Below are 25,735 nucleotides of genomic sequence, written 5' to 3'. Positions count from 1 at the left end.
GAGCGGCGCGTGGAGCGGCACGCCCCGATCGCGCCCGCTGGGCGCCCTGCCCCGGAGGAGCTCCGCCGGCCCGCGCCGGGGAAGAGGAGCCCCGAGGCCACGCAGCGGCAGGGGGCGATCCCCTCGCCGCTGGGGTCGGTCCCTCCTCCGCGCCGGGGCGCGCCTCGCTCTCTGCCGCTGCGAAAGAGCCATTTTCCTTTCTCCCGCTCGCCGCCGCTTCGCGGTCCGGCTCCACGGGCGGCACGTTGGCTTTCGCGGCCGCCATCGCCGCCAGCGTCCAGCGACCCGCCGGATCGCCGCTTCGCCCTTCCCGGGCTCGGGCGATGCGATCGCCTGCCCAGCCTCTGGACGCTGCTCCGGCCCCCGGAGGAAGCGCCGGTCCGGGCAAGCGCAACGGCAGCAGCGGCCGCGTCCTCCCTCGCCGCCGGGAAACCCCCCCAGGTAGGCCGGCCGGCCGGGGCTTGGCGAAGGCGGCGGCGGCGGCATCCTCCTCCTCCTCGGGAGAGCAGCCTCCGCGCGCCCCGCCATCCGCCTCCTCCCTCGGGGCGTCCTCGCCGCTGCAGAAGGCAGGCTCGCCTTCCCGTTCCCTCGTTTCGGGATCCCCTCCCCGGCCGTTGCGCGGCTGGTTTTCCAAGCCGAGCCTTCGCCCCCGAGAAAGGGCGCCCGGCATTGGGCAGCGGCGGCGGACGAGGGCTCCCTCCCGAAAACGCTGTCCCCGCGCGTCCTGCCCCTCCCCTGCAGCCCCCTCCCCGGTTCTTCCCAGGGAGAAAAACTGGCGATAGTGACCAGTGATGCTCTCGAGACGGGGGTGGGAAGAAGGCCGGAACTTTGCTCCCTTACGATGGGGGAAGCAGCGCGAGACAACACCCTAAAAAGGCTTGGATGCCCGGCTCTAGGAGAGCAGGGTGGGGGGAGACAAGCAGGATAGTCTAGGTTTTTAGGGAAGGGGTCCAGATTCGCATCTGCCTTGAAAAGGTGCCAGAAACCAATGATGTGCTGAGCAGCTCTTGAGCTGGATGACTTTATAGGCTCCTATGCCCTTGCTCTCTGATGGGGCAAGCCAGCCCAGGAACCCGGTCGGAAAAGAGGAGGCATTCCAAATTTCAGGGCAGGGTGGCAAGAATTTGGGGAGAAAGCTGGCAAAGGACTGCTTATCCTTTGCCTGGGAAATCACGACCCCAACAGTGCACTTCCAACTAGGTGCACTTTCCACTGCACATGCCAGACCCTTTTGCTTCAAAATGAAAAATGATGGTTTGACCCAAGTCCGTGCTGCAGTCCTGGGGATGAGTTATTAAAACAAGAGGGAACCAGGGAAATAGGGCTTGAAATCGGCTACTTTTTGTTGCCTGCAAAACCAGGAGATGCATGAATGCACCTTTATTGGGGTTCTATTTCGGGAGCTTCCGAATCATTTCAATGATGTTAATGCCGGGTCAACTGTGCTCCTGTATTTTTAATTTGGGGGGGATAATTTTATACAACACAGGACATCATCACCATTTTGTAACAGTGGTCCCCCAGCACATGCAAATAGTAGGCTGGTCTAAGAAACTGAAATTGCACTAAGTTGTGTAGACTGAAGCCTGGGGTCGCACACACCTCTCCAAGTTCTGGCTGCATCCTCCAAGCCCCTCTGGAAGTTCCCCCCAAATCAAAATGTTTCAGGTGACAGAAGAGGAGAATTATTAAAAGGATGGGAAACAATTGTTAAGTATGTTCCATCTTGTTTGAAAGTAATGTTAATCAAATCTTTTTTATTCTGGCACCAATTTTTGGTGTGACCCTTTAGCACACTACTCCAAAGTCAAGAGGTATTCTCAGCCTAAAACAATGTTGCCTAGCCCAGTCCTGCACTAAACTTTATTTACTTAACCTCACATAGCTTCTTGAATAAATCATTCCTGGGTGAATTTGCTAAACCAGTATAGATCATTGCTGAATGTGAAGTATGAATCTTAGCCCTAGTATGACTGACAGGAAGGGTTTGGACTGCCTTTTATAGCAGGAGAAATCTTTTGACATAGAATATTTATTTCTGTGGTAGTGGTTCTGGTATCTGTACACAAAGAATTGAACACATTGATTGCCCCATTGCACCAACTAGTGTTCAAAATATTCCAGAGAAGCTTGCTAATGCCAACAATCCAAGCTAGCGCAATCGTGGTGCTGAACATCCAAGCAAATAGCAATACAATATTTTGATTGCTTTTTTTTTTTTTAATTCAGAGGATCAAACTGAATCAGAAATTATAATTGCTGGAGGTGCAGTAGCTAAAGAAAATTATCTTGAAACAATTGGAAGCGTTTGCTAGAAAGGAGAAAGAAACGCTGTCTGGCTAGTGAGATTGGGCCTTAGTGGTTTAAGAGCACTGGAATTTTTCATGTTAGTCCACATCTTAGTTTAAAGAATCCAGTAAAAGTAGTGCAGATGTATTATGGCAGGAGCCCAGAATCTTTGTTTAGCTAGCTCAAGGCTGCCAAGTGAGATTGGTGTCGGAGCTCCTGGATGGCATGGCGTTATTCTCACCACAAACTAAACCACAAATTAACCAACCACATTTCAGCCTAGTATGTTATTCATATGTAGTAAGTCATGCGGTCTAAGGTGGTTGAGTTAAATGAGGAAACTGGGGTTATTACAGGTGAGCGAGTTGTGTGAACTCAGCCTGTGACAGGCAGAGTGGAGTCCTTCCATTTGTCAGTTCTTTTGGGTTGTTATAGCTAGAGGTGTTTGGGATTCAACTGAATCTCTTGTTTATAAATCAATCTGTTTTGTCATCATTTCCTAAACGTTCCTTTTTGAAACATCACTCCTTTTCCCTTTGGATAAAAGCTGGATGGTTTTAACTCGGGTGGGTAGATTCATTACAATGGCTGGTCTCATGTAGTACTTTATGTCACTATCATGGCTTAGAAATTCCAGTAGGAATTTGAGCTCGGTTTGTTTGCTTGCAGACGCTTTATTACCCAACTAGGTAACATCAGTGCCACTGATGATATTACCTAGTTGAGTAATAAAACTAGCAAAAAACCAAGGGCTGGATTTACCCAATATAAGAAGCCAAAAGCAAAGAGATCACATTATGGTTTAGAATAATGATTGATTGATTGATTGATTGATTGATTGATTGATTGATTGATTGATTATCTGCCATCAAGTCATTTTTGATTCCTAGCAACCACATAGATAGATTTTCTCCAAGACAGCCTATCCCTAACCTGGTCTTTCAAGTCTCCCAACGGTGCTCCCATCACCACTGTAACTGAGTCCATCCACCTTGCTGCTGGTCGTCCTCTTCTTCTCTTTCCTTCCACCTTTCCCAGCATTAGAGCCTTTTCCAGAGAGCTAGGTCTTTGCATAATGTGCCCAAAGTAGGATAATTTGAGCCTAGTTATTTGTGCCTCAAATGAGAACTCTAGGTTGATTTGTTCAGTGATCCATCAGTTCATTTTCTTGGCTGTTCAGGGTATTCTCAGGAGTCTTCTCCAACAGCAACTTTCAAAGGTGTCGATATTCTTCCCACCCTGCTTCTTCAGAGTCCATAGAATGATGAAACCCAGCCTATATGTCAGTGCAGTCCACTTTTGAATTAACAAACAACCTCCAGTTTTGGTTTCTGTTTACAAATGCTCCTTCTCTAAATGCCCAGGAGTTTCTATATTGTTAGACATTTCCTTGTAACATTTTATGACAGAGAGCCTCCAGAGCCAAACAGATGGTGTCCCATGGATTAAACCTGTTCTCCATGGTCCCTAAACAAGCTCTAGGCACTAAAACACATGAAATATACTTCTCGTGATTTAAAAATGAAATTATCTATAAATATTATTTGGGGTTTATGAGACCCCTCAAATAATCTTTTAAAAGGGATGGACTAATTTTCTTTGTTGGCAGGGTAGGAAATCTGAAGGTTCTTTAACTCGTATGATTTGGTCTTGCTCTGTTATAGCTTTGTTTAGGTTTCAAATTAATATATACGTTAACATAATCTTGTGGAGAAATACGTTTAGGATCTCAGTATAACATTGAATTATATTCTTAAAATATAGAATTTATTATCTTACAAAGAGCTTTGGTTTTATCTTTACAGCAAAGGTTATAATTTTATGTAATTGGAGCGAAAGGTATTCTTCTGATTTTAAGGAATGGATCCAAGGTATAAGTTTGTTATCCATTGTTGTTTTTTTAATTCTTTGTGCTCTAAAAATGAGGACATAACAGATTGCTATATAGTCCATATTTAATGATAAGTTTAACAATTAAATTTATATCACATAGCTCGCTCTCTCTCTCTCTCTCTCTATATATATATATATATATATATTTATATGGGGTTTTTTTTGTTTTTGTTATGTTTAGTTCATTTAATCACCATTACATATTTAGTTCTTTTTCCTTCCCGTGTTACCATTATTTGATCTAGACCTTTTTTTTTTTTAAATTTCATGATTGTAGTAATAAAAACAATTTTTCAAACAGGAAGTTTTAAAAAAGGTTCCTAACATATTCCCTTCCAGCCTTTGCTGCGAAGAGCTTCCGTAGCTTTTCTTTTCAGCAGGAACTGACAGCGAATCCTGACAGTGCCTAAAAAATGCCTTGTTCTTTTTCTCTGTCAGTTGTGCTAACAATGGGAAAAGCAAAATACTGAAACTGAAAAAGGATCTGCTATACACAGATGGGTCTCAGATTATGCTGCAGTACCTAGAAGGGAAATGCTGTCAGCCCCACCAGAATAATAGTAGCAGGATTAGTAGGAATTGAAATAGCAGAGGTTTTGTAAGCAGAGCCATTCACTCTCAAAGTGTGAAATGTAGTGGAATTCATTCTTTCGTTCTGTGATGCTTTTATTTACTTAATCACCTTTTATGCTGCCTTGATCACAAAGGTGACTCCAGCCGGCTGACATATTTGGATTAATCTAATAATAAGAATAATAAACAAATATATTCAACAGCGTTGTCAACAATTCATTTTTAACCCCCGTGTTTCAGCTATTGAGGTTTCTTTAAATAGCATATTTTAGGTCTCTACTTTTTGCATATTTTGAAATCCCCCAAAGGCTTTCATGCCTGAAATGCTTTGGGCATGCTATATAAGAATGACCATAAGGCCCTCTGAATAAATCCCCCCGCCCTTGAAGTATCACTGGCCAGCAGGTGGAATGTTGTTAATGGTTAGGACTATGCAGCCATCTGGTCTCAAAAGGGAAAATGTGATTTGTAATACTTGGGAGGGGGATGATGTGGCATTGATCAGCAACTCTTTAAGGATGCATTTGATTTAAGAAGGTGCCAGTATGTGCTGGGTGGGCTTCTGTGCATGCTCCAAATTGCTTTTCCCCTTCAAACCTGGATCACTGCACAATCCAGTTAATGGTATGGCCAACCTCACTCCCAGTTCCCCACATTGGTCTTTCTCGAGCAGTGACCCCTTCCAGGAGCAGCTTTTACCTAGTTTGGGGTCTCTTGGAAAGAAGCGCTAAACTCTTCCACCACCGCATAATATCTAGACGCTTTCACAGATCCGAGCACCAGATGGCAGATGACGTTTCTTCAAAGGAGTAAATCATTGCTCTGAGCCAGGTTGGGGTAGTGGTTAAAGCACCAGGCTAGAAACTGGGAGACCGTGAGTTCCAGTCCCACCTTGGGCACGAAGCCAGGTGGGTGGTCTTGGGCCAGTCTATCTCGCTCAGCCCTAGGAAGGAGGCAAGGGCAAACCACCTCTGAAACTACAGGGACTTGTCCAGGCAGCCACCAAGAGTCAACACTGGCTTGAAGGCACCAAAAAAAACCCCCATTGCTCTACACCAGATCTCCAGAGAGAGGCACCCAAAGATTGCCCCACTTGATGCTGATGTTGCTTCCTAGTGTCTTTTGGAGTCTCAGAACTTTCCACTCTTTTCTCATTCTTCATCCAATGGCTTCTATTGTTCTTTTCAGCCTGCCCACAAGCCGCCTATTTCATCTGGGGTGGAGGAGGGGGGCGACCCCAGAGAGATTCTTCTCCCTATATGTGCCCGTTCTAAGCCATTCCCTCCTTAAGAGCAAGTGATTTGGCTTCGTAATATTTGAGGGGAAGTTTCTAAACACACATGTGGAAATCTAATAGATTTCATAACTTACCCTTTTGAAGTCTAGACCAGAGCGCTTCAGACTTTTCCAGGCTGTGGAACTTTTTCATGCATAAATAAGTGAATGAATGAGTGGACGAAGTCCTGGAACCCTTGATCAAGAGGGAGGGGGCTTCTAATGTCATCTAACAAGTCATATCCTTTCTGCTGATTGGTGATTAAGGGAGGGGGGAAAAAGGCACAGGCATTAAGGAAAATCCACTAACAAAGTCCACCAAAAGATGGAAGGAAATGTCACTCTAGCCCCATGTTTCTCAACCTTGGCAACTTCAAGATGTGTGGATGTCAAGTCCCAGAATTCCCCAGCCAGCCATGCTGGCTGGGGAATTCTGGGAGTTGACGTCCACACATCTTGAAGTTGCCAAGGTTGAGAAACGCTGCTCTAGATCCTGTGGAATGATCAAATAACGCTTTTGTCCTTCTTCCTCTGTGTCCTTTCCAGTTTCCATTGCTCAACCCAGTGTGGGTCCTCATGAGCATCTGTTCTAATGCAGCCAATGGTCATGCAGGGATGCTCATTCACCCTCCCCAGATGTCGTGAATGGCACACCACAGGGGCGTCCCGTCGCAACAGCACCTCCTTCGCTCAGTCTCAGGTAAGCTGTTCTCCTTCAGTACCACCCAACTGCTCTCTTCTTCGCCTTACCTATGCAAGGTGTTACTCCAAGGGTTAGCACCTCACTTTCATGGATCTGATAAAGGAGATGATCCCTAATTGCAGCCATGGAAGCAGGCTTGTACTATGGACATGTCTCTAAAATGGTTTTTTTTCATTCTCTTCAAGTCCCTGCATACCAGTCCTCAGTTTAAAAATGAGTTCTGTTCCCAAGATCTGTTCTTAAGTCGAATGTGTACGTAAGCCAGAACGGTATTACCGTATAATACTATGTAAGTAGTATTGTGTAATGAACTCAAACCATTGTGTATTTAACTGGAATCATTGTGTATTTAACTTGAATTTTGCTACAGTAGGCTCTGTTCTTAACTATGGGTTGTCTTTAAACCCGGAGTTCTTAACCGGGGACTCCCTGTATAAGGATTTTGCATTTAAAAATTGCCCCAGTTGGTATTAGGCATTTAGAAGGCATATAAGCAAAGGCTAGATAACACATAAAATCCTGTACTGAAATCTGATACTGAGCAGTGGGTTGGATGACATGATCTCTGGGCACCATTCATAACTAGTTAAAAAGTTCTGTTGTTCAGTTATGGGACTGTGCATGCTGGTGGGGCTGAATTAACTAATTAGAATCAGTAACGGGAGGCTTTCAGTGCAAGTCCTCATCTGCAAGAATGCTGCTAGGCCTGCTATAAAGCTTAGTGAGATAGCAAGAAGCTTGAAATGTGCTCGACATTGGTGGGTCATTATTACTGATTAGTTTATTCATTTATTAGTTGCTTTTACAATTCTTATGTCAGCCCTTCAAGGTAGACTAAACTAGGAAACCAAAGACATGCAAGCTAATACTACTTTTACTATAAGGTTGTAGTAAGAAAATCTTTCAAGTCTGAATGTGCTTCCCCCCTCCCTCCCTTTATCTTCATGAGAAGTAGGGAGGGTCATGTCTGAGGCACTTTCTCAAATTACATTTCTGGCTGGGACTCAGATTTCTTTTATCTGACTGTTGTCTTGGTTGTAGCTCTTCCTCCTGTCCCTCAAGGTTATTCCTTCTTCCCATTACCTCTATAGCCCACCCTAATTGGAACAGAGTGCAGGTAGAGTGCAACTAAGCCCCCCCAAAAACCATGAATAGCATACATAGATAATAGAAATCAACAATAAAACAAATTAGTACATCGCAGGTGCCATTCACTTAACCGAAGGGCCAAATGGTCACTGGAACCATGCTACTTTGAAATACTTCTAGAGCCGGACCATCCATATCTCTGGGGAGAGAGTGTTTCATAAACTGGGGGTCACCACAAGAAGGCCTACTTCCTGGCCACTCCTCACGAACCTCGTGAAGGGCGGGGTGGGGACCTTCCTCTGATCTAAGCCTTCCCTTCAGTGCTGGGGCCAAGTTCTGGGAATTCTAATGAAAAGAAAAGCAGGACTTCCCTAGTCTTGGGGCTAAGAAGGGGCGTTGTTTTTTCCCCCAAGCCACTCTCCTAATTTCTTTATCCACCAGAAGAAAGAAAACTCACACCTTCAGAGAGAGAAGCAAAAAGGATGCTGATTCAGGGTGGCATTCCCTTACAATAACATTTCATAGACGATCCTGCCTCAGTTTCCCCTTTCCTCTTTTTGAGGACCACAAACAGCCCCGTTCCTGCCCTAGCTGGCCTTCTGTTCTCTAGGCCAGCCTTCCTCAGTGACCAAGGTGGCTGGGTGATACTTTCTAAGGTATCTGGAAGATGCAAGGCTTGGAGAAGTGTCTCAAAACCTTCCGTGATGGTTTCTAGGAAGGCTGTCAACAGTGAGCGGTGTAGCCCTTAGGAACCGAGAGAAAGTGAGGCAGAGGCAGTGGGTAGCCCTTCAAGTCCAGGAGGCTGGCTGATGGAACAAGAAGCAGGCAGAGTTGGAGCAGAAGTGAGAAGGGACTGTTTATCACATGCTTGTAGGTGGGTTGGAGCACGGAAATGCCATTTGAAACAAAAATCTGTGGGAGACGCTTACTGATGGGAATGGAATCCTCTTGGCAAAAACAGTGCATGTTTTCTTCTTCGGTGCCAAAGGCTGCGGTGCGAGCCAGGAAGTCCTGTTTTCTCCAGGGAAAACAGGGACTCCCCAAGAGTTCCAGATGCCAGCAATGGCTGCCCCTGATTCTAGCAGCCTCTCCTTTCCCTCAACCACATGCCGCCGCCACCCCTTCAAAAGTGTGGCTCAGTGACAGGTGGGGAGCCGGTGGCTTCCTCCTTTCCCCCCCCCCCAACACTGTAGAATTGCAATTCTCAGTAGCCCAGACAGGATGGTCAATGTAGTTGGCAACGTGTGGAGACCCAAAAGGACCCCCATGCCCGCGTGATGGATTCCAAGAGCACAGGAATCGGAGACTTGGCCTGAGGCAGCAGTCAGGGCAAAAGGAGGGGCTTGTGTACCTTAATAGCTGGCTGGAAAGGTCATTTTGCAGAGCAAGAGCCAGTGGACGATGGGCCCTGATTTGCGCAGCTGACTAAAGATGGATGAATCCCATCCTTTGGGTTCTGCCTTCAATATTCCAGTTTCTGATTTCACCCCATCACTCCCTTGAATATTGGGGAGCAGAAGGGAAGGCTGAAATGACACAATGGCTCTTCTACCGTGCAGTTGAAAGCTTCCGCTGCATGGGGTTCCCATGAACATCTAGCTGAACATCTGTGGTTTCCCCCATCAGACTCTGAGACCTACAGCCATTGCTGTAGAGGACTTATTTCTACCTAGACCTTACTGATGGGCACCTCCTGATGCTACAGGGCTATATAAAGTGTTATGTGGAATCTTTATTTCAAGCCCATTTCTAGTAGGGACCTTGCCTCCCCACCCCACCCCCATGCATAGAAGGTCTGATCCAAAAGGCCATTCCAATGCTTAGCTGAGCTTCCTTTTGTCTGAGTAATACCGAGTCAAGCATGACTGTCACACGTCCATGCTTGGGGGAGTTAGAAAAGCCTTGCCCATAATGTTTAGCCTTCCTCACACATAAGCAGTTGTACTTTCTCTCTTATTCTCTCCCCCCGCCCCCCAAAGAGTCAAAACGGCCTGGAAGTTGCTGGAATTCCACCTAGACAAAGCCGTGATTCACACAGAGAACGGTGGTTGCCACTCTGCCACCCCCTGCAGATTCCAAGGGGGTCAACCAGGAAGGCAGCAAGCAATGTCTTTGGCCCCTCCTGCCCTCCCTTTTCTGTCGCTGCCCCCCCCTTCTTCTCAACTTTTGGGTGGCTTGGGGAAGAAGGGAGGTGACAGCCAGGCTAGGCTTCCCAATGGAGCTCTTTACCAGCTTCTGAACAGGTAAGCCATGGTCCACGGGGGCTGAATGCCTGCCTTGATCTAAAAATAAAGCCTTTGCACACAGATCTGGTTTGCAGATGGGGGAATGAGAGAGGGGTGAGTGGATCAACCAGATGGACATCTCTTGTAGCAAACGATTGAGGCTGAAGCTGGAAAGCAGGTCCCTGCACAACCTCCCTCCCCCCCCACGAATATTTGATTTCAGGCGAAGGAGGGGGAAAGGTCTCATTTTACATCGAGCCATTGCAGCAGGACCTCATCTGGCATTTCTCTGTGAGTGGTGGATGTCTTGGGTGGGTCTACTGCCCAGACAGGTTCTCTTCCAGCTGGCCCTGAGGTGGCTTCTGCTGTCCCAGGGGCAACCTGGATGCTGAGAACGGTTCCCCTCTTGGCCTTTGGGCAACTACAGTTGGTAGACTAGCCTGCCTGAGCACGTGGAAAAGCCCAGGTGACAACAGCAAGATGCACCAGATTTGATGTGAATGATTTATAAAGGGCATCTTTCTAAGCTTGAGCTGGCAGTATTTTCTCTGTTTTTTTCATACATCTATATTGTTTTTGGATGTTGTGGCATATTAGGGTGGGGTAGGGTGGGGAGCGGAGCTTGTGAATTAAAGCCTGGCTTGAAATTGGCACAGCATTCCAAACTCTGCCAGGTGGAGGCTACCCTGGCTATGTTCAGGTGTACTCAGTGGAACAAGAATGAAACTTTTCACCTGTTCCAAATGGGGCAATGCTTTTCAAAATTAGAATAGGACACTACCACCCTGGAAAGACTTTTGGGATGCAAGGAGAAACTTTGGACCAGTCCTTTTGCCATATTTATCTATCTATCTACCATCTATCATCTATCAATCTATCATGTATATCTATCTACCATCTAGCTAGCTAGCTATCGGTGTTTGCATAAAACTATTTCAAGTCTCCAGCTAGTAACTATTAATTTGCTGAGTGCAATTCTTCATCTCCATCTTTCTCTCGAGAATTCCTTCCCTGATGATATAATTCCCCTCATTGCCTGTGACACATATAGAGGGATAATGTAGAAATGTTACAAGCTCTGTTTTGGACAAGACTTTTATAAATCAATCTATGGCAGGAGAGCTTATTGGAGGAGTCCTCCATCCTGCTCCCCACCGGATTTCTAACCTAGTTTGTGCTCTGTAAGAATCCAATTCCTGCAGACTGTGGAATATTAGGACTGATAAGTCTGCTGTCAGAAGTAAACCTTCCATGAAGAACTTGATGATACTTAAATGTATCCATGCTGAAACGCTTGGGAACGAAGAACTGCAGATAGAAGGCAGTTCTAAAGTATTCCATTTTCTGTGTCACTAGTATTTGCTCCGCCAGAATAATGTCTTTGTAGTGAAACTTCTGTTTAATTGCCAAGCAAAAAAGGAAAACTTCGCTGATTCGCACTAAGGAGACCCATCTTGTCCCACATCGGGAACCAAATCAGGTATTTCCTTGAAGCCAACATATAGTGTATGAAAAATATAGGTTGCTATCTACAGTTTGGAGCCCCATTTTTTCTCTGACCTCTTTGATTTCTGTCAGCAGATAAAAAATACAAGTAACAGGTGATGGGGAAGGCCAGCATACGAAAACCATCAGTGGAAACGGTAGCCTGATGGTTGCTTTTGAAAAAAGATAATTGAAAAGGAGTGTTTGGGGAAAGCAGCTTTCCAGATGAAATGAAAAACACATTGCATCTGTTCAGGTGCCATTTGCTTGTAAATCTCTTTGGTTAGAGAAGAAATTTACTCCTCTGCTTAAGGAAAAGTCATTTGCTCTGGTTGGTGCACTTTGGTTTGCGATTGCTCAATCGTTTGGAAATAGAAAGCCGACACTTTAGTGCATGCATGCACCCAAAATGAAGTTGTGCTGTAAAATGCACAAAGCTGAAACGGGGAAATGGTGTTGTTTGGTGTTTATGTTGCAAGACTCGCTCCGTATTGATCTGACACAAGGGAGCCTGCAGAGAGGGTAAGCCAATGTGAATGTGATCAAATGCAGAGCAAGAAGCTAACACAGCGGTGGACAGATGGTGTAGTACCCTCCTGAGATCCCCTCCCCCAACTTAAAATGCCTACAACACATTATGGCAAACTTTGAGTAAATTGAGTTTGTGCAAAATCAATTCAGAACATCTTGGTTTGCGACAATCAGGGCCAACGCTTTAGAATGCAAACCATAACCTGGGTCAAAAAAGAATAGCAATAACAGAAAACAAGTAATTTGAAATGCATTTGTTTATGTGCGTGTGTGTGCATGTGTTCTCTAAGTCTGAGGAAATTTAGAAACTTCTGTAAGCTGAACAGAAAATGTAGGCTGCAGCTTCAACTAAAGGCAAAGTCTCCCTTGGGTTGAGCTCAACTGCTGGTGACTTCATGGATGCATCTATATAGCTTCCTTGGAAAATGGAATATGGAACATGGAAGTAGTTTCCCAGTGTCTTCTTCTGGGATGTTTTTAAAACTTCCTACTTGAGCTTCCAGGCCTGGGATGACCTTCTGTCCAGTGACCAACCAGCACTAACCCTGCTCCATTTTGTGAGATCAGCCAAAGGCAGCTAGGCGGTGTAGTTCCCTAGATGGGTGCTCAGCACAGTACCTTCCCATGTATTTTTAATTAAAAGGGCTTCAAACAAGAAAGTCAGATAAGACAAGGAATCTGGCAGGCATTAAGGCAAGTACAGACACAGTGATGTCCACAAGTTCCATAGGGGGAGCCTGATGGTTAGGACATTGATTCTGTAACTCAGTGTTCCTCAACCTTCGCAACTTTAAGATGTGTGGACTTCAACTCCCAGAATTCCCCAGCCAGCCATGCTGGAACACTGCTGTAACTTGAATAGAAAGAGGAGAAGAAGAGGCAATAGGTAATCAGTCTCTTCAGCAAATGGTGATGGGGATAGTGATGATGATGATGATGATGATGGTGATGATGAGTAGAGCTTATGCTGAGGCCTGGCACTGCTCACTCTGCAGAAAGGAATCCACGTTTTTTGAGACTTCCTGTGGGCACCATGGGACCGCGTTTGCGAGGAGAATCACAGCTAGCTGCTGGATCCAGGCCAGCGAAATCTCTCTGGAGGAAGGAGAGATCATTGAGATTATCCATGTGATTCCATACAGCCAATCCTCATGAGCAGACCGCAGGAACGGACGTTTTGTGGTCAGCTTATGAGTTGAGTGGCTGGGAGTTGGGACTTCATCAAGGTCACGCATATAAAGCAGCCTTTCATGGACATTAAGCTTGATCGATCCTCATTTCTTAATCACTTTTTGGATTTTTTTTTATTGTACGGGAGAGATTAAGACCCTTTGGATCGGCAAGGTTTTTCTGTCTTCATCAGGTGAGTCCTCTTCTCTTTAGAGGAAGATGATGTAGATTTGATTTTAAAAGTTGTGGAAAGATATGATTTTTTTGGATTATGCAGAAAAAGGGTGCTTAGAATATGGATTTCAGAAAGTTAACAATGGATTAAGGGTCCAGAGGGATTTGGAATTGTATTTTGTACTTTGTACTTTGAATTAATTAGAATAAATTTTCCCATGAGAAATGGCAATAGTTTGGCTCTGAAGTATGATAAGGGGACCTTGAAGGTTGGACACTAGAGGGAACTAGAGGATAAAGAAAAGAATGGAGCAGAAATTTATAACAGAGGAATTTTTTGAATATTGGTCTGCCAAACTTCTTGATAAGATAGATACATTTCTTGGTAAGATGGACAGAGGATATTGTAATGAAGTTACAGAACAAGTTTCAGTAGATAATTCTGAAAATACTTTGAAGGGGAACTTAAATGTGATAAGCAGTGAGGAGGATATGGGGAAAGATATGGACACACAAATGGATCTGATGGATGACTTATCCCTAACAGAGATGTGCAAGCATGGAACCAGGAAATTGATTTGGATGACTTTTTTTTATTGGATATACAAAAGAGTTCTGTTAAGGTCTTAAAGGACTTTATTGACTTAAAAAACAGATGAACAGAAAACTAGCTCTGGGATTCTTTTTGAAGGGGTTAAAAATAAGATTCTTTAAAAACTCAGGGAATGAATGCTAGATCGGCTTATTCGATCAGGGCTAAAACCAATAGTTATATCTGGTTGCCCTTACTGGACTTTTGCTGACGAAGAACAATTGATGAAGCATCTGGATTTTGTTTTTTGCTTAAGAGATGAGCTATGGGGTGAAGAGAGACTATGTTGTACTTAGAGAACGGTGATAAGCTATTAAAATTGTCTTTACTTGCTGGGATGAAGGGGGAAGTTACTTCTTCTTTTTCTCTTCTTTTTTCTTTTTCACACTTTTTTCCTTTTTTTGTATTTTTCTGTTTCTATTTTTTGTGGTATGTATTTGTATCCTTTTCATTCATAATTCTTAATAAAACTATCTTTAAAAAAACAGGAATCTACATTTTAAAAGCTATATGCTGATCTGGGTGGCACAGTCATCTAGTGCTGTGAACAATTTTTCCCCCCATTTCTTGTCAGCCAGCTTTACTCCAAGCAAATATTTGCCCCTGAGCTACTGACTCTCCATCAGTCCATGAACTGCACTCCTCTCTTTGAAACTCTTAACTACTACTTAAAGCACAATTTTGATTGCTAACATTATTTTTAGGTAGTTTTTAATTAAAAGATTTTACATACCTAATAAGAAATACATTCAAAGACAAAATATAGTAAAGTAAATATGAAAAAGAAGAAAAGAAAGGAAGAGACAAACAAAAAAGGAGATAGAAAAAGAAAATAAAAGAACAAAAAACATGAAATGTATGTATGTATGTATGTATAAAGAAGTGGCTTCTGATTTTCTTCTTGGTAGTTATACGTATAATCCTAATCAAACCTCTCTCTCTAAGATTACATCATAATTCCCTTCTTTCTATAAGCTATTCTTTCTAATCATCAAAACCATCAGTCATAAAATCATTTTCTTTCTTATGCAAAAAGTCCATAAGGGGTTTCCAGTCATTGGTGAAGGTCAATAATGACCTTTCTCTCATCAAAGAAGTCAGTTTGGCCATCTCAGCAAGTTCTGTCAATTTCACCAATCAATCTTCCATGGTAGGTAATGCTGAACCTTTCCATCTTCGTGCATACAATAATCTCACCACAGTTATCATATGTTGAAATAATCTTCCATGGCTCTTTTCTAACTGTTTATCCATCTGTCCTAAAAGGAAAAAATCTGGCTTCAGTTGAATATTAATCTTTAAAATCTTCTGTATCAATGTATGTATTTGAGTCCAATTTTTTTAGCTTTTTTACATGTCCACCAAGCACGATAAAATGTCCCATCATGTGGTTACTAATATTATTCTGTCTTTCGGCCCATGGGAAGCCCAAAGTAACAAATAACTAAAACTCAAACATCTAAAAATATGCCCAAAACATAATCATCAGTCTCGGGGAGCCTGAAAGGTGGTTGTATTATATGAGTTGATTGGCATTCTCCTGCATTCTTGGTTTTATTGTTTTTAAATTTTTATTTGTACTGTAGTGTTTTAATAATTGTCATACTGTTTGAATTGTCACTGTAGTTGTACGCCACCCTGAGTCACGTTCTGTGGCATAGGTGGCTAAATAAATAAATATTTGGGGGGGAAAGAGAAAAATGCCTGAATCAAACTGACTCTGTTCCTTCTGTGCTTCCCTTTCCTTGATCAGCTTTTCTGTGTTTCCGCTTAGGTTAAAACAGCCCATGATGGCACTGTGCCAGCCAGTGTGAACAAGAAACCTCCAAACGGTGCTGTTGGGCCCCAGATGCCTCTGGAAATGAATCTCTGCTGGAATGAGATTAAGAAGAAATCACACAGCCTTCGGTAAACACTGCAAAAGTGCCCTTTTCTAATATGGGGGGGGAAGGGCCAGTCTAGGCATCACCAAAGTCAACTGTTGAACTTGCATCTGTTAGAGATCCAATGGAGAGGACGCTATTGTGTCTCACAAATGGCTTTCAGGAGGAAGAAACTGAGATAGACAGCAGAAGCCAAACCTGCACCAGGTTGAGCTTGCACCAGGCATGCCTCAGCACAATTCTGGGAGAGGCCACAAATGGGGATAAGGTTCTGCCTGACCCAGAGAGACCCAGAGAGTCCCAGAGGCAGATGACAGAGTCCAAGAGAGGTTGGAGGTCAGGCTCTAGAGTGAAGAGGCAGAGCAGCAGGACAGGTTGCTCAAACACCCAAAGAAAAGATCATTGGTCAGAGCTTCTGCTTTGCCTGCAGAAGACTCCAGGTCCTTGGCTTTTCAGGTAATTCCAGGGACCCCTCAAAATTCTATAGAATGACTGTCAATCACTGTAGAAGCTGGCCACCATTTCCAAAGCTGAATTTTTCCAATTGTTTTGGATGGCAGCTCGCATCTTTAAGTATCATTGCTGGGATTGATAGGAGAGATAGTCCCAAACATGTGGTGGGACACATGTGGCTACAGGCTGAGGTAGACCCAGAAGTGTAACCGGGTCCAGATGCCTGACTTGGTATAAGGTCACATCCCTCCTGTGACTGAAAAGCCATGTCAACTTCTGTAGCACAAACGGAGAACCATTTGGACACTCAACAGCCTCACAAGTTGCCTGGTCCCACTGCTGATCATTTGGAGGCTTGCCCTGCAATACAGAAATGGCAGCCCATTAAATTTTAGCCTGCCCAGCGATCCAGGGGCCCAACTGCTTCTGTCTCCACCTGGAGTTTTCAGGGTTTTCCAGATTTCCTGAGCTGGAAGTTACAGATGCTCTAGCCTCCTCTGAACCTAGGCCTAATTCAAACATGCATCAGGAATGGCTTCTACTAACAACGATCTAGAACTCCAACATGCTTTGAGATTCCAAGTGTAACTTTGCTTCGAACTCTTCTACTTTCTGTCCTCTCAGTGTTCAGCATCTTCTTTGTCTCCTCAGGGCTCGTCTAGAGGCCTTCTCAGATCACAGCGGCAAGCTGCAGATTCCCTTGCAGGAGATCATTGACTGGCTTAGCCAAAAAGATGAGGATATTTCTGCCCAGCTACCACTCCGAGGGGATGTCCTCCTGGTACAGCAGGAGAAAGAGAGGCATACGGTAGGCACCAACAACCCACACCAGTCCTAGCATTAGACAGAACAAGGAAAGCCATCTGAGAAAGCCATCAGAATCCATAAGAAGTACTGGAATATTAATAGAATGAATAGAACAGAACAGAAGGCTAGCCCAGTGTTTCTCAACCTTGGGAATTTTAAGATATGTGGACTTCAACTCCCAGAATTCTGGGAAACCACGATAGAAAAGGCCTTGTTTCTAATCACCTATCTCCCTCGCTGTTTTTTTTTCCCCAGTGAGGAAAAATGTTGAAAATATTAAGTTTTCCTGCCATTTGCTCTTCTTCATATGGAAGAAAAGAAGATACCATTTGAGGTAGAGCTTAAACAACCTGTTAACATTCCTCTGATGTGTCTTTAGCTCATGTTGTGCTCAACTGCACTTCCCAGAAGGTGACAGAGTTAACCCTTTCCAGAGTCCTAAGGCTGGCAGGATTCTCTGCCTATAAGCTGCCATTTCTAGTTTATATAGAGGATTCAAAGAGTTGACTCAGCCAAAGACAACTGTTAGTTTAAGGGCTCTGTCTTGTGCATGGACACAATATTTTTGGGGTTCCATTCAGTTCTTTTGGTCCTCTCTCCCTGATGTAGGCATTCATGGAAGAAGTGAAGTCTCGGGGGCCATACATTTATTCTGTTTTGGAATCAGCTCAAGATTTCCTTACTCAGCACCCATTTGAAGAAGTGGAAGATGTAAATCTTGACAGCAAAGGTTGACAAATCTGCTCATGTTCTCAATCCATCCGGTCTTGTACTTTCCAACATTTTCTCCTGTTCTTACTCCTTCAGAGCTTCAGAAGGCTGTTAGCTCAGTGGGTGGAGGGTATTGGCCTCTGGATTGGTCTTTCAACCTCACTTCTCATCTTGAAAAATAATCTCTCCAGAACAGTATTAGTGGATACAGTCATACCCTCCTGATTTTCAAAGGGATATCTTAGGAGACAACCACATTAATAGACCGTGCCTTAAAAGCCCACCCCAGGAAAAGCCCTTTGGTAGGAAAAGGTTGCCCAGAATGAATAAGGACCTTTCTGAAGTAACTAGGAGAACCAGTTATTCAGAATTAGGAAAACCAGTGGACCCAAATAATTGATAGCCAATTATTCCCAACAGGATACAACACAAAAAGTTGTTGTGTTGTCTCTTGACCAGGATGACAGCCAGTTAGCCATGACCTACCCTTGGATATTCCATTCCACTCCTCCTCTCCAAACTATCATCTACCATTCTACAGCTACCACATATGCTCAGCCTTCATTGAGCATTCAGTGTTTTTTCCCCCCTTCCCTTATATACATTTTTGTACTTCTTCACATTTTGAACCTGGGATTATCTGCATGGAGAGTTTGTGCTGTATCTGTGAGATGAGATATTCCCATAAGCTCATATCCCCAGGATACCCCACCATGCATGCAGAGGAAATTAACATCTGTGGATGTTAATCTGAAACCATGGTGAAGGCAATGCTGTCACATCTTCCTTCCTCCCCACATCTCCTCCTCTTTCCCAAACCTGTTTGCTTTCTTCTTTTATCTGCTGCTAATTTATCACTCTTGATAGTTTACGGGCTCCTGTATCATAAGCCGCATAAAATAAGTGCCAGCTGCTGGTAATCACAAGTGGAAGAGGGCAACACCTTCCTCTCCATGCTTGTGAGTTTCTGAGTACAGTTGTATAACTCAGAATGTTGAACTAGATGACCATTGGTCTGATCCTACAAGGCTCTTCCAATGTTATGCTCTCCACTCCAGCTTTTGAAAATCCATCTGATTTCCTGCTGATGCAGTTGCATCCCTGGAAATTTAACATCAGGTTAGTTGTCTTCACCCTCCTTGATGCCCTGTTTCTAGATGTCTCCCCACGACACCGGATCCAGAATATTAGCCGTTTTGTGTGGAAGCAGGCAACGGTGGCCAGTGAACTGTGGGAGAAGCTGACTGCCCGCTGTGTCGACCAGCACCGTCACATTGAGAGGACCCTAGAGCAACTTCTGGAGATCAAAGGGACCATGGAGGAGCTCAGCACTACCCTCAACCAAGCTGAAAGTGTGCAAGAAACATGGGAGCCCATTGGAGATCTCTTCATTGATTCTTTGCCCGAGCATATCCAGGCCACCAAGGTAATCTTTGTAATTTATCCTGTACTTGTCCAAGAGACCTGGAGGGGAAAATAGGGGAGATGAAGGCACTGTAGACTCAGCATCTCACTGTGCAATAGAGCCCTGTTCTTACAAGCATGCAAAGTGACTAGGGTCCAGTGTTGTGCTGAGTCAGGGCTGTGGAACATTCATCAGCTTGAAGGCTCTACAATGTTTTGTGTGATATGTGCCAAACATCAGTAGAGTAAGGGTCTGTTTGGGGAGGAGGATGCAGGAGTTTTAAGGAGAGAAATAGATGCTTTCAACATCTGCAAGGCTTAAGGCACCCATTTGATTCCTTACGTCCCCAAATCTTCCCAAGTACAAAAAGTCTCTGAGGACAGAAAAGGGTTGCTGGTGGGCTTCATACAATCACTGTTTCATACTTTGTGCATTCCTCTGCTAAGCGATGGTTTGTTGAACAAACTACGACTGAATTCACACAATATATCAATCCTTAAATCATATTTTACAATCACAGAATTACTAGTTGGAGGTGGGGAACTTGGCAGAAGCCAAGATGGTGTCTATGGCACATTGACCTGAATTACTGATTAGTTGCTTCCTTTCTGTCTCTCTCTCTCCCCCCACTCTGCTTTGATCTCACTGCATTTTCTTGGGCTGATGTGGCTCCCCAGTTGTTCCAAGAGGAGCTCTCTCCTGTGAAAGACGGAGTGAAACTTGTGAATGACCTCGCACATCAGCTGGCTATCTCAGATGTTCATCTGTCCATGGAGAACTCTCGTGCTCTGGAACAGATTAACACACGTTGGAAACAGCTACAGGTGAGGAAGGGGCAGGAAGACACCTTGGACAGAGCTTGGCTCAACATGGTACCCAGTCTAGTCTGCTTTTGGCATTAGCCCTGTGTCCTCCCTCCCGCCACCTTCCCAAAATATAGACATCTGGGTTTGGAAGCTACCTGCTGAGTATGTTTTTATTGGAGCCCCATTTCAGTCTTCCCTGGCCCTGGCCCATTTTGGATGTGCTGAGCTACAACTCCCATATTCCCCACCAGAGTGGGGATTCAGTGCTACAGCAAGCTGGCTTTCAAGTCCCTACATGTGCTCAGCCATGAACTGCTTGCACAGGCCAAAAGACTGAACTTTTCCATAACTTAGTTTGACGGTTCCAACTTCTGCACAGGTCTCTGTCAATGACCGCCTGAAGCACCTTCAAGATGCCCACCGGGACTTTGGGCCAGGATCACAACACTTCCTCTCGAGTACGTGCACTATTTTTTTTTTTAATGGTGAAGATAGTTATTTGGGAGGGGAAACCCTTTTCTCTCTTATATACCCTTTTTGCTCTTCTGTTTCAAGCTTCTCTCGAACATATAGCAGATTAAGCTAATAAAATATGGAGGTGTCAAGGTAGCCTCACTGAAGGAGTGCAAAAAAATCACTGCAACCTTTTTTTGGAAAAACATGCCTCTAAAAAAAAACCCTAATCAGTGGGAAACTTTTTTTAAACACTCTACCTTGCTAAATTTTTCAGTGGGAAGGACAATTATCTTTTTTAAGAGGGGAGCTTTTCTGGCCCTCCCTCCATAGAAACCCCCCCACCCAAAACCTCACTGAGCATTGGAAAGGTTCTGGTGGATCAATGTGTTTTTTTTTTAAAACAGTCAAACTATAATCCCAAGTGTTCTTTAAATATTGTGGATTTCCTCCATACGCTCATGCGTAGTGGGCCATCGATTTCAATGCACAAGGAATGTGGAAGGAAAAAAGAGATTAAAGCAGCATAGGGCATAGTGTGGGGAAACAATCTGCCTGCAGATCTCTCAAAATCTTAAAACACTAATACTGAGCAAGCCCTACACATCTATGGTCTGGTATTATCTACTGCCCCATTTCATTCTCAAGCTTCCTTTTTCTTTGCAGCCTCGGTCCAGGTCCCGTGGGAACGAGCCATTTCTCCCAATAAAGTCCCTTACTACATCAAGTGAGTGTCAAGAAGCTTATTCTTGTATCCTGACCTTCATTACTCTCAGCCCTCTTGCCATATCCTTTTTTTTTTTTACCTTCATTTTGCACCTTGTAGAAATCAATATCATTGATTTTTCCTGTACTAATCAGTATGTTCTTGATGGGATTCTGCAGGAGCTCAAGATGCCCAAGGCAGTGCTTTTTTGTATTATTTATGAGTCTTGGACTCCTGCTGCCATCCAACCATCCAATTTAAGTATTATTATTACCAAAATTAAGTATGCATGGTATTTTGAGGGGCTTTCCTGAACACCCCTTTTGCCCATGCCAGATCCATGAGATATCTGAGTTTGTGTCTCTGCAAAAGCCTGATGAATATAGTTATAATTGAAAGTAGCCTTATGACTTAATTCATCATACTTTTTTCTAGCCACCAAGCCCAGACAACGTGTTGGGACCATCCAAAGATGACTGAATTATACCAAACGCTGGGTAAGAAAAACTGTAATGCCTCTGAAATCTGTTAAGAAACAGATTGGAACATGCCTTATTGTGGCCTATGATTCCTTTTCATTCATTATTAGAATATTGTAAGAGTTGATTCCCGTAAAGATTGAGAAGACACATAAACAGCCAGCTGTAGGCTTTTCTATTATCAGTAAAAAAAAAACCACCTTCTCACAACATCAATTTTTAGAAAGAAAATTCCATCCCTTTTTCCTCAATAAATCTCATTAAAGAAAACTCTCCAGGAATCACGCTCAGAAAGAATCACTTTCAGCTCAAGGCTGCTGCCAAAGAATTTTACAAATACCTTCATGATTTTATCCTAAGCTGACAATGCCAAAACTGTGGTGCCACTGCTAATCATTTTATTTATATTTATTTATTTATATTTCAAATTTGGACACCACCCATCTCACAATAATCATGCTATCCCATAGTGTAATGGGCTGTGAGAAAAACCCTGAGGACCAGGAGGAAGAGACACCACTAAGACAATGGTCAGATAAAAGGAATCTTGAGTCCAGGGTAGAAACGTAATTTGAGAAAGTGTCTCAGACTTGACCCTCCCTAGTTCTCTTCTAGATAAAGGCAGGGAGTGGGGAGGAGCTGTCAGACATGCAAGATTCTGTTACTGTAACCCTATAATAAAAGTAGTTTTAGTATTCATAACTTTGGTTTCCAAGTCTGGTCTGCCTCGAAGGGCTGACACATACAGCAGAGATGGGAAATCTTTATTTTTTAGGCTTCTCAACTTTCCATCAATCCCAGGCAGCCCAACCATTGGGATGGATAGTGAGAAATGTCATTCAATAAAGTCCTTTCCCTGCATATCACCCCCAAACATGTTATGGCTGCAATTTCTAGAATTCCTAGGTAGTGTACCAGCTGAGGAAACCCAGGAGCTGGAGGCCCAACGTGTTTGGATGGTTCCAAATAAGAGAAGACTATTCTAGGGAGCCAAGGATCCCCAGTTGTCAATGGAAAGGTTGTGAAATCCATGGCTTCATTTCTGTCTCTCTTTTTGTCTTCTCAGCTGACTTGAACAACATCAAGTACTCTGCTTACCGTACAGCCATGAAGCTACGCCGTGTGCAAAAGGCTTTGAGATGTAAGTCCTGCTTTTCCTTTGCTCTTCCTTCCATCCAGTCAGGTTGTCATTGGCCTCTGATATAATTCAGATCAATCTCCACCATGATCTTAATAAGTTTACATAAAAGAGGAGAGTATGCACAGACTTGCCTTGCACATCCATCTCCTACTTGACAGGTTGCGTGAATATTAGAGTTCATATGTGCTTCCATAATTCCATTGAAAAAAGGATGGAAAGACCATAGAACAGTGCTTCTCAACCTTAGTAACTTTAAGATGTCTGGACTTCAACTCCCAGAGTTCCCTAGTCAGCCTGCTGGCTGGGGAATTCTGGGAGTTGAAGTCCAGACATCTTAAAGTTGCTAAGGTTGAGAAGCACCCCAATGGAAGATGGAAATCTATCGCATCACAGCTTGGGATTGAGCATACCATGCTGACTCTATGTACTGGGTTGATGGGCAAGGTTTTATTGATGGATATTGTCCAAGAGCATATGACTCCTCCCACTTGCTTTGGAGGCAGGGTTATGAAAATGACTCCAGTTCAGCCCCTTTCGGTGGGAAGAGTCTCCCATCCCAGTTCAAATCCTGCCTGTTCTAAAGCCGCAGGATTTCCCCAAAGCTACGAATCTTGTGAAACATTTCTGTCATGTAAATGCTGGATCCAGCACTGGGAAATTATCTGGCCTTGAGGATCCAGCCACCCATCTTGTACCAAACTCTGGACAGCTCACATCCAAGAGATAAAGTGACATCTATTTACCATAAAAAACATTAAAACCAAAAAATTAACACCCAAGGACCTGACACCATAGCTAAACTTCCATGCAGCCCATAACAAGTACATCTCACAATCTCACCCTATCCCAGCGCTTGGAGGATAGATTGTTTGGTGCTGATCCCTGATTATCTGTATGTGGGCTGCTGGAGGGGATGTGTTGTAGTCTTTCAGGAAACAAAAAGACTACAACATCTGCAGAAAACAATACTCTAATCAAGGAACCACCAAGGAGGAAACCACACCCCCACCCAAACTGACAGGGCAAGCTACTGCATATAAACAGGCAGCAAACCCCCCACTCCCTCCATTGATGATGTCACCTAGTTGGATGATGAAACGTCAGAGAACACCAAGAACTCCACAATTCAACCCTGAGCTACAGAAATTCTCTTCTACTGAGATGTGTTGTGGTTCCTTTCTTTGTTTTTCTCCCACAATAATCCCTTCCTGGTTTTGACCCTCTTTTTTTTCTGGCCCCCCACAGTGGACATGGTGACACTGTCAACAGCCTTGGAGGTGTTTACAGAGCATGAGCTGCAACCAAGTGACCACGTGATGGATGTGGTGGAAGTGATCCATTGCTTAACCTCTCTGTATGAGCGGCTTGAGGAAGAAAGAGGCATTCTGGTCAACGTCCCCCTTTGTGTCGACATGAGCCTGAATTGGCTGCTCAATGTTTTTGACAGGTATTATGGACAGACACCCAAGCAAATAATAAAAGCTTGCTGAAACATAACTCTTTGGGATTCTTACCTCTGAGAAAAGCAGTCATTTCCTCATTCATCCTTGGGGCACAAAGGAAATGGCCACTCTCGGTTTATCTCAAGCATCGGCCATTTTGCATTTTCCATAAAACGAATCTTCCTCCTTGCTCCTCCTTCTGAGACTGGAAGGAGTTAATCCAAAGGATGAGAATCTAGGAGCTCTAATAATGTTATTAGAAGAAAAGTTAAAGTTACAGCCCAAGAATTCCAGCAGGTTTCTCACTTTCAAACGGGATATCTTTATATATGCATTTTAGGGCAGCAGAATTCTCGTCCATTTCCTTCAGTGCAAAGGGGTGGAAGCTTTCCTCTTTCTGAATCTGTTCATTGTTTTGGTTGTTGCTATTTTCTTTATCAACGTGAGAAATCTCCCAAAAAATCCATGCTTGTAGGGGGCGCAGGCATTTGAATGGAACTGGATTTGTTAGCTTCTCAAGACCTCTTTTCTGTCACTTCAGAGGGCAGTGTTAGAACTATGCATGGAAATTACAAGGAAGCAGATGGTGACTAAACAGAGAAGCTTTCTAAAGGCGGACACAGCTCCCTGTCCATCCAACAAGCTGGCAAAAGATGGAGCTTTTATCATTGAACCAAGGACAAATGTTTCACCCCACTCCTTGTCTTTCAGTGGGCGCAGTGGGAAGATGCGGGCACTCTCCTTCAAGACGGGCATTGCGTGTCTCTGCGGCACAGAGGTGAAGGAGAAATTCCAGTGTGAGTCACTCTGCAGAAGATGGTTGGTGGAATCCAAGTGGGAGGCTTCCAGATTTAGCAAGGATAGAGAGAGTCAAGGGCAGCTGCATTCGAGAAAACAGTCCTTCATCTCAATTGCAGCCATATTTTGTAGCTCTCGTGCATGGATGGTGCTGTTAATTTCAGCTGTAGAGGGAAACTTCTGCACCAATAGGCGTGTGCTGTCCTGCAAGAGCAAGAGTTTCTCCCAATTTGGGTCTTCCTCTGTTCCAAGCGGGAGGGCTTCTTAGGGAACATTCCAGAGTTTTCTCCCCAGCTATTCCTTATTAAATCAAACAGAGCTGAAGGATAGATCTGACTTGGGAGATATTGCTGCCTGAATTGAAAGACAAGATTGCATCTTCCATCTGGTTTCAAAATGGGTTAGGGGTCAGGTCCTTCACTGTACGTGGGGGCAGCAAACTAATTTAGGGGACGGGGGACGGGATCCCTGGTACCTACTGCCCTGTTCCTTAATACTTTGCCATTCCAGCCAGTATGGGCTGCCCAAGGCAGATACCTCATGACAATATGTAAAATTTGTATGGTGGTTTACTTGATATGGAAAGATTCCTTGAAGCTAAAACTTTGCAAAATACTGCCATAAGTTGTAGCTGTGCCAAAAATGTGCATGT

The 25,735-nt window shown here is 44.1% G+C and overlaps 1 protein-coding gene across 5 annotated transcripts in view; it reads left to right on the top strand.

Moving 5' to 3' along the window:
* Positions 1-25,735, top strand: part of DRP2 (dystrophin related protein 2) — a 42,521-nt gene continuing 16,786 nt past the window's right edge. For 2 of the 5 annotated variants that reach the window (XR_015798076.1, XM_088151614.1), the window contains exons 1-13: positions 1-441; positions 6,577-6,730; positions 15,774-15,907; positions 16,987-17,143; positions 17,752-17,872; positions 19,011-19,279; positions 19,936-20,082; positions 20,444-20,522; positions 21,184-21,244; positions 21,659-21,720; positions 22,769-22,843; positions 24,089-24,290; positions 24,997-25,082. Coding sequence is in view for 4 of the 5 variants with exons in the window: in XM_088151614.1 (XP_088007740.1) it covers positions 6,623-6,730; positions 15,774-15,907; positions 16,987-17,143; positions 17,752-17,872; positions 19,011-19,279; positions 19,936-20,082; positions 20,444-20,522; positions 21,184-21,244; positions 21,659-21,720; positions 22,769-22,843; positions 24,089-24,290; positions 24,997-25,082 (1,501 nt within the window). In the remaining variant the exon portion in view is untranslated. The remainder of the gene's footprint in view (positions 442-6,576; positions 6,731-15,773; positions 15,908-16,986; positions 17,144-17,751; positions 17,873-19,010; positions 19,280-19,935; positions 20,083-20,443; positions 20,523-21,183; positions 21,245-21,658; positions 21,721-22,768; positions 22,844-24,088; positions 24,291-24,996; positions 25,083-25,735) is intronic. The other 3 variants (XM_088151616.1, XM_088151615.1, XM_088151617.1) reach the window with 2 other exon arrangements.

The sequence above is a fragment of the Python bivittatus genome, unplaced genomic scaffold (assembly GCF_059951505.1).
Source record: "Python bivittatus isolate LINGU-HERP-01145 unplaced genomic scaffold, Pbiv_v1 ctg000670_np1212, whole genome shotgun sequence".
Taxonomy (NCBI): Eukaryota; Metazoa; Chordata; class Lepidosauria; order Squamata; family Pythonidae; genus Python; species Python bivittatus.
Note: the sequence above shows the minus strand (reverse complement) of the source record. Positions and strands in the feature narration are given on the sequence as shown.